A 21,117-nucleotide genomic window follows, 5' to 3' on the forward strand; every position below is an offset into this window, starting at 1 on the left:
GGGGGGGGTGGATTTAATCGACCAGGTTTTACAGCCCTATTTAGTGAAACGCCAAACAAAAAAGTTATGAACTTATGCATTAGCTAAATTCTTAAATCTAATTTAACATTTTGCCCACTTTAGAGAAAAAAATAAATGTATACTGACAGATGCCAGTAAGACAAAGCCCTATATGTGCTTTAAAAAAAAGTTCATCTATGAATTTTACACTGTATTCACCTGCAGTTATAATTATCTAAAGAAGCGCATAGAAAAATTGTGACATTTTTTCTGGTCATTTAGCTGTAAAACAGCCTAGTCCTTAACCGGTTAAACGACAGAAACAGACCATTGGTATTCGCACATACATGCATGTAGGAGGGATTGGGTACGTGAAGAAGTAAAGGTTTGAAATGCCAGACCGGAATGGAAAAATAAACACTTCAGCTGTTAGCAATTTTCCTTGTGGAATATCTCTAAACATAACTCCAGATTTCCTAAAAATAGATGGAGTTACAAGAGCCGTGACTTTCTAGATTTCTTATGCAGTTCTTGAGGGCTCATTCAGACGAACGTGAATAACGGCCGTGTGCTGCGCATGGAAATCACGCGCAGCACATGGACCCATTGATTTCAGTGGGGCCGTTCACACATGGAGGAGTTTCACAGAGTCCGCTGCATGAAACTTACTGCATGTTCTCTATTGGTGCGTTATCACGCACCTACGCGCCCATTGAAGTCAATAGGTGCGTGAAAGCCACGAACCGAACACTACACATCTGTGTGCGGTGCGTGATTTGTGCATCAATTCAATTGAAAATAAAAAAAAAGGTTTGCGAGTGCGTGAATAACACATGCCACTCGCAAAGCACACTGATGCATAACGCAACACACACGGACCAGATTCATGTGTTTTTTTCACGTACGTGAATCTGATCTGCTCGTGGGAATGTAGCCTAAAAGTGCAACTCATGTATACACAGCTTCTACTATTGTACACTGAACACATTGGTATTTGTTTCTGACACAACTGGACATCTAAATTATATTTGGAAGGAAGGGTCCAAACCTTCCATCCTACTTCAAAAACATGTTCAAAACAAGTCTTTAGTACAATAATTTTTCATACGTGCATAGATCAGACATTTGACACATTGCCATAGATATATCTAAATTAATAACGTTTTTACAGAAGCACATTTCTAATAACACAATGCAAACTAAATAATAAAAAAGCGTTTGTAATAATTCTGCATTGCCAAAAATGTAAATATATACTCTACTTAAATTCACTGGTTTATATCTTTAGGGATATATATATTTTTAAAGTGCCAGTATCATTGCAATATTTCCAAATTGCAATCTGCCTGTGTCAGATGCACAGCACAGATTGCAAAAAATATATATCAACTATCAGGTTCAACTGTTGATGCGCTTTCTTTGCCACTATGGTTTCAGTGATTTATTGGAAAAATTCGGGTGGATACCCATAAGCTCACAGTTTGTGTCAGCCGAACATAACGTTGCTTTATTATACTTGGTTTTATTTTTATTTTTGTTTGTTATATTTTGTATATATATTTTGTTTTTGTTATTTTATGTTTTTTATTCCAAGTTGTGCAAAGTTTGTCCGAATATGAGCTTAAATACCCCCAGGGATATCTCCCCGTTGGTATAAATATTCAGCCTAATAGATGCTGTTGGAGTGTGTCCTCCGTCTGTTGCATCTATATTATTATATTGAGACTGGATAGCTGCACTTTGTATGGATATCAGCCTGTGTTGGCTGATGCAGCTATCAGCTGCTAAGTCCTTACAGGGGCTGCTGCTGTTGTGCTGAGTCAGGATTGCTGCACTATCTAGGGATGTGAGTCAGTGTTTATCAGCTACAAAGCCCTTATAAGGGCTGCTTTCTCGTTCCTGTCACTGAACTCACTCTCGTGCTGAGACTCGGTAGCTGTACTGTCTGAGGCTGTAAGCCAGTGTATATCAGCTGGTGCAGCTGCTAGCTTCTAAGTCCCCCTAGGGGCTGCTTCCTCGTTCCAGTCTGTCACTGGACTCACTCTCGTGCTGAGACTCGGTAGCTGCACTGTCTAAAGCTGTTAGACAATGTTTTTCAGCTAGTGCAGCTGTCAGTTTCTGAGCCCTTATAAGGGCTACTTCCTCCTTCCAATCTGTCACTGAGTTTGCCCTACGCGTTTCCTTGCTATTACTGATGTCTGCCGCAATTCTTCAGGGGCCTGCAGTAGGTAAGTATTATTTGTTTGTTTGATAATTAGCATACAATGGCATAAGGAGACATTCAGTGATGTCTGACGTCGCTTGTGTTTGCTAGCCGCATTTGGCGGCAGGACGCTGCACAATTTAAAGTGCAGAGTCCACCCCCATAGTAATGTGCCAGCCTATCAGGAGACATGGCACTCCCAGCAAACTCACTCCCCCTATCTAGGGGCTCGTCCGTCTGGGACCAATCACAGCGGTCAGGAGACCCCTGCCCCAGTGTGACGTGGATGGGGTTGATTGGCCTGACGGATGCACTAGAAACTAGTGTACAGGTCTCCCCCATACTCCCCGACGTCAGAGCCATGGGAGGGGCCTGGAGTGGTTTGTTCTGCATGCCTGTTTACAGAGTGCCATGTTATCTCCTGAGGCTTTGCTGCACTTGCTAACTGGGGTGCAAATTAGAACTATGTGAGTTTTATTACACATGTATATTGTGTGAGCAGGTTTATTATTATTACAGAACAGCAAACTGGCTTTACTGGACGTTCTTGTTACTTTCTGTTGATGGACAAAAGGATCAATAAGTGTCACCTCCCTTTATTTTGGGACATACACCCCAGTTCAGTCACATTGAAATGCCTAATGTACATGTTTGGACATATTATGTGGCGAGTACAGTCCTTCTTAGGAGATTGATTCTGCATGTGAAGTGAGTCTGTATCTCCACTTTATGATACCACAATGCTGTACTCTGTATAGACATGTACTTGGCTAAGAATTAGTGTTTTATATTATTTTTGTATGTTGAGCTGTTCTAGTTACTGGATATTTATAGCCAGGCAGATTAATGGGTTTCGCCTCTCTTTTCTTTGGGGCGTGCATCCCAGTATAGTCACGTAATTCTATCTAGTGTAAATGCTCGGACGTTCTTGTGTGCCGATTACAGTAATTAGACTATCAGTCCTTTCGTACTGTATTTGCTGTTAGTCTAGATCTCCACCTTATGAGTCCACAATACTGACTTCGTATCTTATATAAAGCTGGTGAATGACATATAGTCATTTATGCCCTGAGGACTCAAGGTCTGCAGCCTATATATCCAACGGCATTCTTTTTGGAGAAGAAGTCTGTCCAAATTTCCTCCACGACTAGATGGTCTGATGACCTCTATTATTTGAAAAGAGATCTCCGCCTCCCTGTTGTCATGTGCTTCTCTCATATGTCTCGCCAAACATGTGTCCTCTTTCCGTCTCATATTTCCTATGTGGTCCAGAACTCTTCTTCTGAACTCTCTGATGGTTTTTCCCACATAGTTGAGTGGACAAGAGCATGTGGCCATATACACTACTCCTTTGGTCTTGCAGTTTCCAAATTCTCTATTGGAAAACACTTGCCCAGTGGATGTACTACAAAAGTTTTTGCTTATTGTTACGTGCTGGCAAGCCCTGCATGATCCACACCGGAAGGTTCCTACTGGTCGGTCAGGTAGCCAGTCCTTTCGAGGGAATTCCTCGGTGAAGTGGCTATGCACGAGGCGGTCTTGGAGGTTTCTTCCTCTTCGGAATGTAATTAGTGGATAAGGTGCCACTGCTTTACTGAGGTCACCATCCGCTCTCAAGATTTCCCAGTATTTCCTGAAAATGCCCCTGATTTCCTCATGTCTGACATCGTAAGTGCCCACCATCCTGACTTTATTCTCATTCTTTTCTACCTTGGTGATAGCCTGTGGGATCAATAGGTTTGTTCTGTTATTCGACAGCGCATGTTGGTAAGCCTGTCTCAAGGTTTTCTCTGGGTATCCTCTTGTTTGGAATCTTTTCCTGAGCTGTTTGGATTTGCTCATGAAGTCACCAAGATCGGAGCAGTTTCTCCTTAACCTCAGATATTGCCCCTTAGGGATCCCTTGTTTTAGGGGGATGGGATGATGGCTATCCCATGCTAGAAGGCTGTTGGTGGCTGTACTTTTGCGATAGAGTGTGGTGGTTATTTGACCTGATTCGCTTTTAAAGATGGTAATGTCAAGGAAATTGATCGATGCCTCATGTATCTCAGACGTGAAGAATAACCCTAAACCATTGATATTAAGAGTGTTAACCAGTTTATTGAAATTTTCAACTGTGTCATTCCAGATGATGAATATATCATCTATGAATCTCGCCCATAATAAAATGGGCGAGGTGGCTGAAGCGAGATTTTCAGCAAACACAACCTGGTCCTCCCACCAACCCAAATATAGGTTGGCATAACTAGGGGCACAAGGGCTGCCCATAGCCGTCCCTCTAAGTTGATGAAACATTTTGCCTCCAAACAAGAATATATTTTTTGTCAAGATGAAATCGAGCATGTGGAGAATAAGCTCGTTATGGGCCTTGAATTGGTTGCCCCGAGTTTCAAGAAAGCATCGTACAGCCTCACATCCCTGGGCATGAGGGATGGAGCTGTACAGTGCTTCTACATCTAAACTTGCCAACATGGCGCCTGGGGGAATCTCCAAGCCCTCTAGTCTCTTAAGGATGTCTGTAGTGTCTCTCAGATATGATGGTAGGGCATAGACGAAGTCCCGTAGTACATTGTCTACGTACGTACTGACATTCTGTAAAAGGCTATTTATACCGGATACTATTGGTCGGCCTTTGAGGGGGTTCATACCTTTGTGTATCTTCGGTACACTATAAAAGGTCGGAATCTGTGGGTGGTTGGGGCTCATAAAGTCGAATTCCTCTTTGCTGATCAGTTTGTCTCTCCAGGCCTTTTGCAGCATGTTGAGGAGTTCCCCACTATGATTGTCTATTGGGTTATTAGCTAAAGTGCAGTAATTACTTTGTACAGATAGTATGCGTTGGCACATATCTTTGTATACCTGCACCTCCATCACTACAAGATTTCCCCCTTTGTCTGCAGGTTTGATTATTATTGTTTTGTCCCCCTCAAGGTTACGTAGTGCAGTGATCTCTTCTGCTGTCAGGTTGCTACGGTGTTGTTGTAGTTCCCTGTTCGTGCCCAATTGTTCTATTTCTCTAGTCACCAGGTTCACAAACATATCAATATTATTTGTTTCATTCATTGGTGCTGCTTTAGTGCTTCTGTTTTTAAGATTGGTAAAGGGTCCCTGTCCTTCCGGTCTTTCATTTTCTTGAACTAGACCCATAAGGTTTAAGAAATCGGGATAATCACTTTCTTCGATATCTAATTCCCTACATTTCTGTTGGTCATGCTGTTTAAAAAATTTGATCCATTTCAGTTTGCGGGCAAAGAGATTCAGATCTTTTACCCATTCAAAGGTGTCAAAACGGGTAGTAGGTACATAGGATAGTCCTTTTTTTAAAAGATTGATGTCCTGGACTGATAAGATTTTCTTTGAGATATTAATGATTTGCATTGTGTCAGTCTTACCCTCATATAGCTCTGGGTTAGTGTGCTGTGGGTTATCATCTCTTGCACCTTCTAATCCCTCTCTTGTTGTATGGGTCTTGTTCGTAGTGTGTAGTTGGTGGCTGGGTAGTCGGCCCCTAAAAAATCCCTATTACCTTGATGAGCCCTCCTGGAGCGTCTGCCTTTTCCTCTCTGTACTGTCCCAAAACCCGGACCCTTTCTGGAATGACTATAGCTAGTGCCCGTCCTTTTCTTGTTCACACCCTCTGTGTCAGACTGGTCAAAATCCGAAGAGGATCTCTCTGAGTGAGTATCTATTCCTGGAGTATTGCCCTCGAAACTATATGCTCGATGTTCTTTGAAGGCCTGTAGGTCTCGCGTGAACTGCAAGTGTTTCCTCTCCTTTATGGCTGTTTGAAGCTTTTCAATCGTCTGCTGCAATTGTGCCTCTTGTTGCTCAAAAGTGCCATCATTTTTATATGTTTTTATTTTGTCAATCTGCTCTTTCAGGGCTACTGATGTCTTTTCCAGGTTTTTATTTTCCTGTTCTAATAATATGCGCATGAATCGTACTGAGCTAGCTGTAGCCTCCATGATCCATCTTTCTATAAGTTCTGGTGTCCTAACTCTTCTGGCTGGAATGATATTAATCCTTAACCCTTTCGGGACTATGTTCTGCTGTATATAGTTTTCTAGGCTTTTGACCTCCCACCATGACTTAATGTTCTCTTTATAGGTGCTTGCCAATGTATTGAATGCTGATTTCAAGGTTGGTGTGTTGGTGGTGGTTAAGTTTAGTTTGTCCGAGAAAACCTCTTTTGCGTCAGTAAGCCACTGCTGTGTATTGATATCCTTAGATAGGAAACCTGCCATAATTTTCCAATGCACACTTATTATGAGATTAACTATGATTCACTGAGTATATAAATGTCATGTAGTTCTCCCTAGTACAATTCTGAAATTCACTGGTTTATATCTTTAGGGATATATATATTTTTAAAGTGCCAGTATCATTGCAATATTTCCAAATTGCAATCTGCCTGTGTCAGATGCACAGCACAGATTGCAAAAAATATATATCAACTATCAGGTTCAACTGTTGATGCGCTTTCTTTGCCACTATGGTTTCAGTGATTTATTGGAAAAATTCGGGTGGATACCCATAAGCTCACAGTTTGTGTCAGCCGAACATAACGTTGCTTTATTATACTTGGTTTTATTTTTATTTTTGTTTGTTATATTTTGTATATATATTTTGTTTTTGTTATTTTATGTTTTTTATTCCAAGTTGTGCAAAGTTTGTCCGAATATGAGCTTAAATACCCCCAGGGATATCTCCCCGTTGGTATAAATATTCAGCCTAATAGATGCTGTTGGAGTGTGTCCTCCGTCTGTTGCATCTATATTATTATATTGAGACTGGATAGCTGCACTTTGTATGGATATCAGCCTGTGTTGGCTGATGCAGCTATCAGCTGCTAAGTCCTTACAGGGGCTGCTGCTGTTGTGCTGAGTCAGGATTGCTGCACTATCTAGGGATGTGAGTCAGTGTTTATCAGCTACAAAGCCCTTATAAGGGCTGCTTTCTCGTTCCTGTCACTGAACTCACTCTCGTGCTGAGACTCGGTAGCTGTACTGTCTGAGGCTGTAAGCCAGTGTATATCAGCTGGTGCAGCTGCTAGCTTCTAAGTCCCCCTAGGGGCTGCTTCCTCGTTCCAGTCTGTCACAGTCTGACACAGGCAGATTGCAATTTGGAAATATTGCAATGATACTGGCACTTTAAAAATATATATATCCCTAAAGATATAAACCAGTGAATTTCAGAATTGTACTAGGGAGAACTACATGACATTTATATACTCAGTGAATCATAGTTAATCTCATAATAAGTGTGCATTGGAAAATTATGGCAGGTTTCCTATCTAAGGATATCAATACACAGCAGTGGCTTACTGACGCAAAAGAGGTTTTCTCGGACAAACTAAACTTAACCACCACCAACACACCAACCTTGAAATCAGCATTCAATACATTGGCAAGCACCTATAAAGAGAACATTAAGTCATGGTGGGAGGTCAAAAGCCTAGAAAACTATATACAGCAGAACATAGTCCCGAAAGGGTTAAGGATTAATATCATTCCAGCCAGAAGAGTTAGGACACCAGAACTTATAGAAAGATGGATCATGGAGGCTACAGCTAGCTCAGTACGATTCATGCGCATATTATTAGAACAGGAAAATAAAAACCTGGAAAAGACATCAGTAGCCCTGAAAGAGCAGATTGACAAAATAAAAACATATAAAAATGATGGCACTTTTGAGCAACAAGAGGCACAATTGCAGCAGACGATTGAAAAGCTTCAAACAGCCATAAAGGAGAGGAAACACTTGCAGTTCACGCGAGACCTACAGGCCTTCAAAGAACATCGAGCATATAGTTTCGAGGGCAATACTCCAGGAATAGATACTCACTCAGAGAGATCCTCTTCGGATTTTGACCAGTCTGACACAGAGGGTGTGAACAAGAAAAGGACGGGCACTAGCTATAGTCATTCCAGAAAGGGTCCGGGTTTTGGGACAGTACAGAGAGGAAAAGGCAGACGCTCCAGGAGGGCTCATCAAGGTAATAGGGATTTTTTAGGGGCCGACTACCCAGCCACCAACTACACACTACGAACAAGACCCATACAACAAGAGAGGGATTAGAAGGTGCAAGAGATGATAACCCACAGCACACTAACCCAGAGCTATATGAGGGTAAGACTGACACAATGCAAATCATTAATATCTCAAAGAAAATCTTATCAGTCCAGGACATCAATCTTTTAAAAAAAGGACTATCCTATGTACCTACTACCCGTTTTGACACCTTTGAATGGGTAAAAGATCTGAATCTCTTTGCCCGCAAACTGAAATGGATCAAATTTTTTAAACAGCATGACCAACAGAAATGTAGGGAATTAGATATCGAAGAAAGTGATTATCCCGATTTCTTAAACCTTATGGGTCTAGTTCAAGAAAATGAAAGACCGGAAGGACAGGGACCCTTTACCAATCTTAAAAACAGAAGCACTAAAGCAGCACCAATGAATGAAACAAATAATATTGATATGTTTGTGAACCTGGTGACTAGAGAAATAGAACAATTGGGCACGAACAGGGAACTACAACAACACCGTAGCAACCTGACAGCAGAAGAGATCACTGCACTACGTAACCTTGAGGGGGACAAAACAATAATAATCAAACCTGCAGACAAAGGGGGAAATCTTGTAGTGATGGAGGTGCAGGTATACAAAGATATGTGCCAACGCATACTATCTGTACAAAGTAATTACTGCACTTTAGCTAATAACCCAATAGACAATCATAGTGGGGAACTCCTCAACATGCTGCAAAAGGCCTGGAGAGACAAACTGATCAGCAAAGAGGAATTCGACTTTATGAGCCCCAACCACCCACAGATTCCGACCTTTTATAGTGTACCGAAGATACACAAAGGTATGAACCCCCTCAAAGGCCGACCAATAGTATCCGGTATAAATAGCCTTTTACAGAATGTCAGTACGTACGTAGACAATGTACTACGGGACTTCGTCTATGCCCTACCATCATATCTGAGAGACACTACAGACATCCTTAAGAGACTAGAGGGCTTGGAGATTCCCCCAGGCGCCATGTTGGCAAGTTTAGATGTAGAAGCACTGTACAGCTCCATCCCTCATGCCCAGGGATGTGAGGCTGTACGATGCTTTCTTGAAACTCGGGGCAACCAATTCAAGGCCCATAACGAGCTTATTCTCCACATGCTCGATTTCATCTTGACAAAAAATATATTCTTGTTTGGAGGCAAAATGTTTCATCAACTTAGAGGGACGGCTATGGGCAGCCCTTGTGCCCCTAGTTATGCCAACCTATATTTGGGTTGGTGGGAGGACCAGGTTGTGTTTGCTGAAAATCTCGCTTCAGCCACCTCGCCCATTTTATTATGGGCGAGATTCATAGATGATATATTCATCATCTGGAATGACACAGTTGAAAATTTCAATAAACTGGTTAACACTCTTAATATCAATGGTTTAGGGTTATTCTTCACGTCTGAGATACATGAGGCATCGATCAATTTCCTTGACATTACCATCTTTAAAAGCGAATCAGGTCAAATAACCACCACACTCTATCGCAAAAGTACAGCCACCAACAGCCTTCTAGCATGGGATAGCCATCATCCCATCCCCCTAAAACAAGGGATCCCTAAGGGGCAATATCTGAGGTTAAGGAGAAACTGCTCCGATCTTGGTGACTTCATGAGCAAATCCAAACAGCTCAGGAAAAGATTCCAAACAAGAGGATACCCAGAGAAAACCTTGAGACAGGCTTACCAACATGCGCTGTCGAATAACAGAACAAACCTATTGATCCCACAGGCTATCACCAAGGTAGAAAAGAATGAGAATAAAGTCAGGATGGTGGGCACTTACGATGTCAGACATGAGGAAATCAGGGGCATTTTCAGGAAATACTGGGAAATCTTGAGAGCGGATGGTGACCTCAGTAAAGCAGTGGCACCTTATCCACTAATTACATTCCGAAGAGGAAGAAACCTCCAAGACCGCCTCGTGCATAGCCACTTCACCGAGGAATTCCCTCGAAAGGACTGGCTACCTGACCGACCAGTAGGAACCTTCCGGTGTGGATCATGCAGGGCTTGCCAGCACGTAACAATAAGCAAAAACTTTTGTAGTACATCCACTGGGCAAGTGTTTTCCAATAGAGAATTTGGAAACTGCAAGACCAAAGGAGTAGTGTATATGGCCACATGCTCTTGTCCACTCAACTATGTGGGAAAAACCATCAGAGAGTTCAGAAGAAGAGTTCTGGACCACATAGGAAATATGAGACGGAAAGAGGACACATGTTTGGCGAGACATATGAGAGAAGCACATGACAACAGGGAGGCGGAGATCTCTTTTCAAATAATAGAGGTCATCAGACCATCTAGTCGTGGAGGAAATTTGGACAGACTTCTTCTCCAAAAAGAATGCCGTTGGATATATAGGCTGCAGACCTTGAGTCCTCAGGGCATAAATGACTATATGTCATTCACCAGCTTTATATAAGATACGAAGTCAGTATTGTGGACTCATAAGGTGGAGATCTAGACTAACAGCAAATACAGTACGAAAGGACTGATAGTCTAATTACTGTAATCGGCACACAAGAACGTCCGAGCATTTACACTAGATAGAATTACGTGACTATACTGGGATGCACGCCCCAAAGAAAAGAGAGGCGAAACCCATTAATCTGCCTGGCTATAAATATCCAGTAACTAGAACAGCTCAACATACAAAAATAATATAAAACACTAATTCTTAGCCAAGTACATGTCTATACAGAGTACAGCATTGTGGTATCATAAAGTGGAGATACAGACTCACTTCACATGCAGAATCAATCTCCTAAGAAGGACTGTACTCGCCACATAATATGTCCAAACATGTACATTAGGCATTTCAATGTGACTGAACTGGGGTGTATGTCCCAAAATAAAGGGAGGTGACACTTATTGATCCTTTTGTCCATCAACAGAAAGTAACAAGAACGTCCAGTAAAGCCAGTTTGCTGTTCTGTAATAATAATAAACCTGCTCACACAATATACATGTGTAATAAAACTCACATAGTTCTAATTTGCACCCCAGTTAGCAAGTGCAGCAAAGCCTCAGGAGATAACATGGCACTCTGTAAACAGGCATGCAGAACAAACCACTCCAGGCCCCTCCCATGGCTCTGACGTCGGGGAGTATGGGGGAGACCTGTACACTAGTTTCTAGTGCATCCGTCAGGCCAATCAACCCCATCCACGTCACACTGGGGCAGGGGTCTCCTGACCGCTGTGATTGGTCCCAGACGGACGAGCCCCTAGATAGGGGGAGTGAGTTTGCTGGGAGTGCCATGTCTCCTGATAGGCTGGCACATTACTATGGGGGTGGACTCTGCACTTTAAATTGTGCAGCGTCCTGCCGCCAAATGCGGCTAGCAAACACAAGCGACGTCAGACATCACTGAATGTCTCCTTATGCCATTGTATGCTAATTATCAAACAAACAAATAATACTTACCTACTGCAGGCCCCTGAAGAATTGCGGCAGACATCAGTAATAGCAAGGAAACGCGTAGGGCAAACTCAGTGACAGATTGGAAGGAGGAAGTAGCCCTTATAAGGGCTCAGAAACTGACAGCTGCACTAGCTGAAAAACATTGTCTAACAGCTTTAGACAGTGCAGCTACCGAGTCTCAGCACGAGAGTGAGTCCAGTGACAGACTGGAACGAGGAAGCAGCCCCTAGGGGGACTTAGAAGCTAGCAGCTGCACCAGCTGATATACACTGGCTTACAGCCTCAGACAGTACAGCTACCGAGTCTCAGCACGAGAGTGAGTTCAGTGACAGGAACGAGAAAGCAGCCCTTATAAGGGCTTTGTAGCTGATAAACACTGACTCACATCCCTAGATAGTGCAGCAATCCTGACTCAGCACAACAGCAGCAGCCCCTGTAAGGACTTAGCAGCTGATAGCTGCATCAGCCAACACAGGCTGATATCCATACAAAGTGCAGCTATCCAGTCTCAATATAATAATATAGATGCAACAGACGGAGGACACACTCCAACAGCATCTATTAGGCTGAATATTTATACCAACGGGGAGATATCCCTGGGGGTATTTAAGCTCATATTCGGACAAACTTTGCACAACTTGGAATAAAAAACATAAAATAACAAAAACAAAATATATATACAAAATATAACAAACAAAAATAAAAATAAAACCAAGTATAATAAAGCAACGTTATGTTCGGCTGACACAAACTGTGAGCTTATGGGTATCCACCCGAATTTTTCCAATAAATCACTGAAACCATAGTGGCAAAGAAAGCGCATCAACAGTTGAACCTGATAGTTGATATATATTTTTTGCAATCTGTGCTGTGCATCTGACACAGGCAGATTGCAATTTGGAAATATTGCAATGATACTGGCACTTTAAAAATATATATATCCCTAAAGATATAAACCAGTGAATTTCAGAATTGTACTAGGGAGAACTACATGACATTTATATACTCAGTGAATCATATACTCTACTTAGAATGAAATCAGAAACACTACATAAAAAGGGACATCATTTCTGCAAACCCTTGTCCAAGGCTGTTTTATTGCGGTCTCTTACCTAATGATACATCAGTCAGGAATATCTGTGGTGGTAGGGGGACAATTGAATTGGAGCCACCAGGAACATTATCTCCAATTATTAACAGCCAATGTAGCACCACAAATACTCAAACTGCCTCCTATGCATCTCACTCAGCCCAAACTGATCTGTCAAGGTCCCTGCATTGTCAGAATACCAAGAGCTTTTAATTCTGCAGAGTGCACATACAAGTGCTTTTATCCCACACTGCCCGCATAGCATCTGCATTGCTTTCTTATATTACCAGTGAGAGCAGGAGCTGGAAAGAGGAACACGCGGAGGATTTAACCAGAGTGCATCATCGCCTGGGACAGTGCAGATAGTACGGAAACATCAAGACATTGGCTAGCTCATGTGACCGGTACTCACAAATCCCACAGAAGCTTTAAAGTGCCCTTTTGGCAGAACGGCATAGTGTTAATATTGAAGATTCATTTAAACCAAGCAGAGTTTGAAGGGAACCATGTATGAATGGCGCGTCCACAAAAACCTGAAGAGGACAGTACCATCATAGAGAAAGTGGTTAAAAACAAAGAGGTCACCTTGAGCAACATAATGCGAATATATATTTTATTTAGTATACAATATATTCAGCATGTATAGAGATCATAGTAAAATGTGTCCAGGGACGAGGTCAATAAGGTAAGAAACCTAAGGATTTCTATATTCACAATAGAATATATAAAAGAAAAAAACAAAAAGAAATTGCAAAAATAGCTAGTATATTGGACTATAAATTCAGACACAAATCTAACACAATATTTAAAAAAGACTTTAAAGACCAGCACTAGCTAACTATTGAGTTACAGGAGTTTTGCAGCCAATAAAAATTGATGACCTATCCTCAGGATAGGCCATCAATAGCTGATGGGTCAGTTGGTTCTTAGTTCACACAGTTGGTTCTAAGTTCACGTGTGGAGATTTGCTGCAGCAAATATAAAGGATAGAATAGTACTAGCATGCGAACGTTTCAGTCTCTGAATTGTAACGGACTAGTTTAGAACAAATAGGTTTCCAAAACAAAATGTAAAATCCGCACCTAAAAAACACATTTAAAAAATATCCAAACCAAGTGTGGATTTTAGACGCAGTTCACATCTCATTTTGTGGACACGATTATGGTATACGACGACGTATACGTTTTTAAAGTTACAAAAACGTATGCATTTGTAACATATGCTTAAGCTTTTTGTGGTATAAGTCGTATACATTTGTGTCCGTTCTTACTTCAAGATTTCCCATAGGTTACAAAAGCGTACATGTTTTACCTATGCAAGCGTGGGGTTTAACCCCTTCCCGACATTTGACGTACATGTACGTCATGGAAAGTACTGACTTCCCGCATCTTGCCGTACATGTACGTCAAACGTTTGGCACCGGCTCAGAAGCTGAGCCGGTCCCATCATCACCGGATCTCAGCTGTATCTTACAGCTGACATCCGACTGTAACGGCGGGGACCGAAATTAGCTTCGATCCCCGCCATTAACCCCTTAAGTGCAGCGCTCAAACGCGATCGCTGCACTTAAGGTGTTTGCAGCTCATCGGAACCCCAGTAATGAAATTGCCGGGGTTCCGGTGGCTGCAATGGCAACCGGAGGCCTAATACTGGCCTCCCGGTCTGCCTAGCACCGAAGCCGGTCAAGATCCGCCCGGCGGCGGAGCCTGATCGGCTTCCGTAGCTGCCGGCAAGATGGCGCCGGGTCAGGAGCTGATCCGGCGTCATCAGCGGTGGAAGTCAGCTGTACTGTACAGCTGACATCCACCTGTAACGGCAGGAACCGGAGCTAGCTCCGATCCCTGCCATTAACCCCTTCGATGCAGCAATCGAAAGCGATTGCTGCATCGTAGCGGTTACAAGCAGATCGCCAGCCCTGACAGGCAATCGGGACTGGCGACTGCTGTTATGGCAACAGGAGACACAATGGTCTCCTGCTCTGCCATTACGGAAGCCGATTTAGGCCCCGCCGGGAGGCGAAGCCTAAACGGCTTGCTGTCAGTGAATGACTGACAGATCTAATACATTGCACTACATAGGTAGTGCAATGTATTAGAAAAAAAAAATCTGACCGTTGGACCTTCAAGTCCCCTAGTGGGACTTGAGAAAAAGTGTAAAAAAAAGTGCAAAAAATAAAAGTTTGAAAACAATAAAAGTTTCAAGTAATCAAATAACACACAATCCCCTTTTACTCTTATCAAGTCCTTTATTATTGAAAAATAATAATAAACCATATGTATTTGGTATCGCCACGACCGTAACGACCGGAGGTATCAAAATATTATATTATTTATTGCACGCGGTGAACAGCGTAAAAAAAACCCGTAAAAAACGTTACCAGAGTTTCTGTTTTTTAGTCACTTTGCCCTACAAATATTACAATAAAAAGTGATCAAAAAGTCGCACGTATCCAAAAATGGTACCTATAAAAACTATAGCTCGTCCCGCAAAAAACAAGCCCTCATACAACTCCGTCGACAAAAAAATTAAAACGTTATGGTTCTCACAACTTGGCGACAGAAAAAATACATTCTTTTTACAAAAGTAATTTTATTGTGCAAAAAGTTGTAAAACATAAAAAAGTTCTATAAATGAGGTATCGCCGGAATCGTACTGACCCGCAGAATAAAGGTAACATGTAGTTTATAATGCGTGGTGAACTCTGTATAAAAAAAAACCAAAAAAAGCTGTGCCAGAATTGCGTTTTTTGGTTTACCTGGCATCCCAAAAAATAGGATAAAAGGTGATCAAAAAGTCACATGTACCCCAAAATGGTACCAATAATAACTACAGCTCGTCCCGCAACAAACCAGCCCTCATACCGCTACGTCTATGAAAAATAAAATTAGTTATGGCTCCAATAAGTCAGGAAATAAAAAAATATGCAGTTGTGCCCGAGGAGAACATTTCTTCTGTTTCAAGAGGCGATTTATCAAGGACCTAAAATTAGGGAACCAGGAAGGGAGGGCCCAATCATATCCGATGGAAGCGATGGTGCCCGTATTATACCAGGATAATACTTTCCCAGCAAAATTCCCCAAACTACAAAGGCGCGGAGTGTGGACCAAAAGGGGGATAAGAAATGACACCATTTATCAGTGCGACACCGGCCTGTGCAGAAAGGATTGCTTCACAGCGTAACACACATCTATGGATTATTTTTATTTTTTTATACCACCTGACTATGCCCCTTATATACTCCGCCCCGCTTACATGTACCCCCACATTATAAAACACCAGCAATACTCAAACAAATATAGTACCAAGCAAAATCCGCTCTCCAAAAGCCAAATGGTGCTCCCTCGGCCCTGAACCCTACAGCGTGCCCAAACAGCAGTTTCCTTCAACATATATGGCACCGTCATACCCGTGAGAACCCTTTTAACAATTTTTGTGGTGTGTGTCTCCAGCGTCATAAGCTGGGCATGACATATTTGCCACTGAATGGCATATCTAGGGAAAAATATAAATTTTTAATTTGCACCATCCGCAGCGCATTCATTTATGGAAAAGACCTGTGGGGTGAAAATGCTCACTACACCCCTTAATAAATGCCTTGAGGGGTGCAGTTCCATAATGGGGTCACTTATCAGGGGTTTCTTTTTATTATTTCACATCTGAGCCTCTGCAGTTGTGAACCAATACTTTGTAAATCGCCAAATTAGGCCTCCACTCCGCATGGTACTCTTCACTTCTGAGCCCTGTCATATGTCCAGACAAAAGATTAGGGCCACATGTAGGGTGTTTCTAAAACCGGGAAACACCGCATAATAATTAGAGAGCTGTCTTGTTATGGTGGCACAAGCCGGGCACCACATATTGGCATATCTATGGAAAAAAATCCCATTTTCACTCTGCAACATTGAGCGCACACTAATTTCTACAAAACACCTGCAGGGTTAAAATGCTTACTACACCCCTTGGTAAATGCATTGAGGGGTGTAGTTTACAAAATGGGGTCACTTCTGGGGGGTTTCCACTGTTTTGGGCCCACAGGTGCCCAGAAACCAATCCAGCAACATCTGCACTCCAAATGGCGGTCCTTCCCTTCTGAGCCCTGCCGTTTGCCCAAACAGCAGTTTATGACCACATATGGGGTATTGCCGTACTCGGGAGAAATAGCTTTACAAATGTTGGGTTCTTTTTTTCCTTTATTTGTTGAGAAAATGAAAAAATTTGCGCTAAAGCTACGTCTTATTGAAGAAAAAGGACTGTTTTTATTTTCACTGCCTAATTCTAATAAATTCTATGAAACATCTGTGGGGTCAAAATGCTCACTACACCCCTAGATGCATTCTTCAAGAGGTGTAGTTTCCTAAATGGAGTCCCTTTTTGGGCGTTTTCATTGTTTTGTCCCCTCAGGGGCTTTGCAAATGTGACCTGGCCTCCGCAAATCATTCCTGCTAAATGTGATCTCAAAAAGTCAAATAGTGCTCTTTCCCTTCTAAGCCCTGCCGTGTGTCCAAACAGCCGTTTATTACCACATGTGGGGTATTGTTTTACTCGGGAGAAATTGCTTTACAAATTTTGTGGTGCTTTTTCTCCTTTAGTCCTTCTGGAAATGAGAAAAAATTAGCTAAACCTACATTTTATTTGAAAAAATGTAGATTTTCATTTTCACAGCCTACTTGCAAAAATTTCTGCAAAAAACCTGTGGGGTCAAAATGCTCACTATACCCCTAGATAATTTCCTCAAGGGGTATAGTTTCCAAAATGGGGTCACTTGTTTGGGGTTTTCACTGTTTTGTCCCCTCAGGGGCTTTGTAAATGTGACATGGCCTCCGCAAATCATTCCTGCTAAATGTGAACTCCAAAAGCCAAATGGCGCTCTTTCCCTTCTCAGCCACGCCGTGTCTCCAAACAACCGTTTATTACCACATGTGAGGTATTGTTTTACTCGGGAGAAATTGCTTTACAAATTTTGCGGTGCTTTTTCTCCTTTAGTCCTTGTGGAAATGAGAAAAAAAAAATCGCTAAACCTACATTTTCTTTGAAGAAATGTTGATTTTAATTTTCACGGCCTACTTCCAATAATTTCTGTAAAAAACCTGTGCGGTGAAAATGCTCACTACACCCCTAGATAATTTCCTTGAGGTGTCTAGTTTCCCAGATGGGGTCACTTTTGGGGGATTTTGACTGTTTTGGCACCGCAAGAGCCCTTCAAACCTGACATGGTGCCTAAAATATATTCTAACAAAAATAAGGCCCCAAAATCCACTAGGTGCTCCTTTGCTTCTGAGGCCGGTGTTTCAGTCCAGTAGCACGCTACGGCCACATGTGGGATATTTCCTAAAACTGCAAAAACTGGGCAACAAATATTGAGTTGCATTTCTCTGGTAAAACCTTCTGTGTTATAAAAAAAATTGTATTAAAAATGTATTTCTGCAGAAAAATATGAAATTTGTAAATTTCACCTCTACTTTGCTTTAATTCCTGTGAAATGTTTAAAGGGTTAAGACATTTTCTAAATGCTGTTTTGAATACTTTGAGGGGTGAAGTTTTTAAAATGGGGTGACTTTTTTGGGGTTTCTAATATATAAGGCCCTCAAAACCACTTCACAACTGAACTGGCCCCTGTAAAAATAGCCTTTTGAAATTTTCTTGAAAATGTGAGAAATTGCTGCTAAAGTTCTAAGCCTTGTGAGGTCATAGAAAAATAAAAGGATGTTCAAAAAACGATGCCAATCTAAAGTAGACATATGGGGGATGTTAATTAGCAACAATTTTGTGTATTATAACTGCCTGTCTTACAAGCAGATACATTTAAATTGAGAAAAATGCTAATTTTTGCAATTTTTCGCTAAATTTTGGTGTTTTTCACAATTAAATACTGAACATATCGAGCAAATTTTGCCAGTAACATAAAGTCCAATGTGCCACGAGAAAACAATCTCAGAATCGCTTGGATAGGTGAAAGCATTCCGGAGTTATTACCACATAAAGTGACACATGTCAGATTTGAAAAATGAGGCTCTGTCAGGAAGGTCAAAAGTGGCTAAAGAGGGAAGGGGTTAATATTGCATATGTCGTCCACACGTTGCCATTGACTTCAATACAAATAAAAACATGTTTGGGAAAAGTACTGAACATGACGGTGGGGGGGGGGGGGGATACAACGTAAGAAATCAAAAACGCATGCAAAAACTACACCATTAGGGCATCCATCCTGACCATAGAAATCAACATGCACGTTGTGGTGCACATTTGGACACTTCTCTCAAGTCAAAAACATGCCCGTCAGACGTAGAGTAAAAGCGAGATGTGAACTTAGCCTTATTTGTGGTTTTGATGCCAATTTTCCGCATTAAATTCTGCAACGTGTGCATGTAGTCTAAACCTTGAATATCCTCTGCACTCTCCATTCCCGTATGTAATGTTTTGGGGCAGTATTCTGTTTACAGAGCATTAAAGAACCTTAGACCGAAAGCGAAACTAAAATGTCCTCATGCACATTACTAAACTCCAAGCTGTCCATGAAAGCCAAATTCTAAAAATTGTTGCAAATGTAATTATGGATGCTAATCTAACGTTTCTGGTGACCTAAAGGGAAAAGCTATTGTACAGATCTATGAAGCATAGAAAGAGCTGGATGGAAATGTAAGGCAAGAGAAATTCCCTATATTGCTTAATCTTTAATCTAGTCATGCTTTGGTTTTTAACTTCACCATAAAAGTGTTTGAGGTTTGGGAGCAGTGACATAGGATGCCAAGTAAGATGATAGAGGAGTTAAATAAAACAGGCAAGTGCACCAAGCAGGGGGCGAACATATCATTGATGCAGCTGCACAGGGGCCCAGTAGTTAAGTGGACCCACTGGCACCTTATAGGCAGCGAATATCTATTAGATTGCATGCCAGGGACAGAGCTCATGAATTTCCTAGCTCACAATTACTAGTGTATTGTTAGAGAGCCGTAAAGGGGTGCACTATGCAGAGCACAGGGCCCATATACGGTTCCTGCGCGGTGAGCTTCTGCGGTCCTTATCCGCCCCTGGCTCCACGCCTGGAAGCTATTTGTGAAGTTTTACTTACTTGAACTGGCTCCTCCAAAACCCCACTGCAGATGGGGCAGATAAGGTCTTCGTCCACATCACCCTGGAAGCGTGTTACATCATACCCCATCGCTCATCACCGACACTAAACACTGTAGATAGAAAAACATGGTAAGAATCCCCATTCACACAGCACATTTCATAAAGAGTATACTTCTGATCCTTCATACAATTGTGGCTTATGTACAGCTTTATAAACAGCCTATTAGTAGTTTCTGGTCCATGATGTATTCACCATAGGTACAGTGTGTGAAAAAACTAAGAGGTTGTCCGGGCACAGAGTGGTTTTTCATGCTGATAACCTATCCACAGTAAAGGTAATCAGTATATGATCAGTGGGGGTCAGACCTCTGGACCCCACACCGATCAGCTATTCCAATGTACGGAGGCAGCTGGATGTCCGTGCCGGAAGCAGATGGCTCCAATCACAGTATAGTGGCCGTGCTCCAACTCTGCTTCTATTCAAGTGAATAGGAGGAGGAGAGCTGAAGTACAGCCGCTATACTGTGATCGGAGTCATCTGCTTTCGACACGGACATCCGATGCCCGGAGGCTGCCGCAACATCTGATCGGTGTGGGGTCCAGATATCAGACCCCCACTGATCACATACTGATTATCTATACGATGGATAGGTCATCAGTATGAAAAACCGCCTTGTGCCCCGACAGTGATCATGGAAAGTTGTATAACTTAATTATACAAAGAACATTAATTTGCTAAAACTACCTGATTAAGGCCTCATGCACACGACCGTAGCCATGTGCATGGCCGTGATTTTTGGGTTGGCCGGCCGCGGAGTGTCACCCGCAAGTCGAGGGCCGTCCATTATTTTCTACGAGCATGGACCACAGAACACGGCCGTAAGACATGTCCGTTCTTTCTGGTCCAGGCTGCTGGGCCATGCACGGACCGTGGAAACCACGGTCGTGTGCATGGGCCCATGGAAATGAATGGGGCCGCAATTCTCCCATGGATTTTCGGGGGAATTGCGGCCACAAAAGCACGTTCGTGTGCATGGGGCCTAACTAAAGCTGCTATACCTACACATTTTGTTTCATATTTTTCCCAAATAAATAAAATCGACCAAATTTTACCACTAACAAAGTCCAATATGTCACGAGAAAACAATCTCCGAATCGCTTGGATAGGTATAAGCATTCCAGAGCTTTTACCACATAAAAGGACACGTCAGATTTGAAAAATGGGCTCTGAGCCTTAAGGCCAATACTAGGCTGTGTCAT

The 21,117-nt window shown here is 42.2% G+C and overlaps 1 protein-coding gene across 1 annotated transcript in view; it reads right to left on the minus strand.

Annotated features, from left to right (window-relative positions):
• RNF41 (ring finger protein 41) overlaps nucleotides 1-21,117 on the minus strand; it is an 85,931-nt gene that overhangs the window by 22,424 nt on the left and 42,390 nt on the right. Inside the window, exon 2 of the mRNA XM_075852148.1 lies at nucleotides 19,856-19,967. Within this exon, the coding sequence (XP_075708263.1) occupies nucleotides 19,856-19,945 (90 nt within the window). The 5' untranslated portion in view covers nucleotides 19,946-19,967. The remainder of the gene's footprint in view (nucleotides 1-19,855; nucleotides 19,968-21,117) is intronic.

The sequence above is a fragment of the Rhinoderma darwinii genome, chromosome 2, assembly GCF_050947455.1.
Source record: "Rhinoderma darwinii isolate aRhiDar2 chromosome 2, aRhiDar2.hap1, whole genome shotgun sequence".
Taxonomy (NCBI): Eukaryota; Metazoa; Chordata; class Amphibia; order Anura; family Rhinodermatidae; genus Rhinoderma; species Rhinoderma darwinii.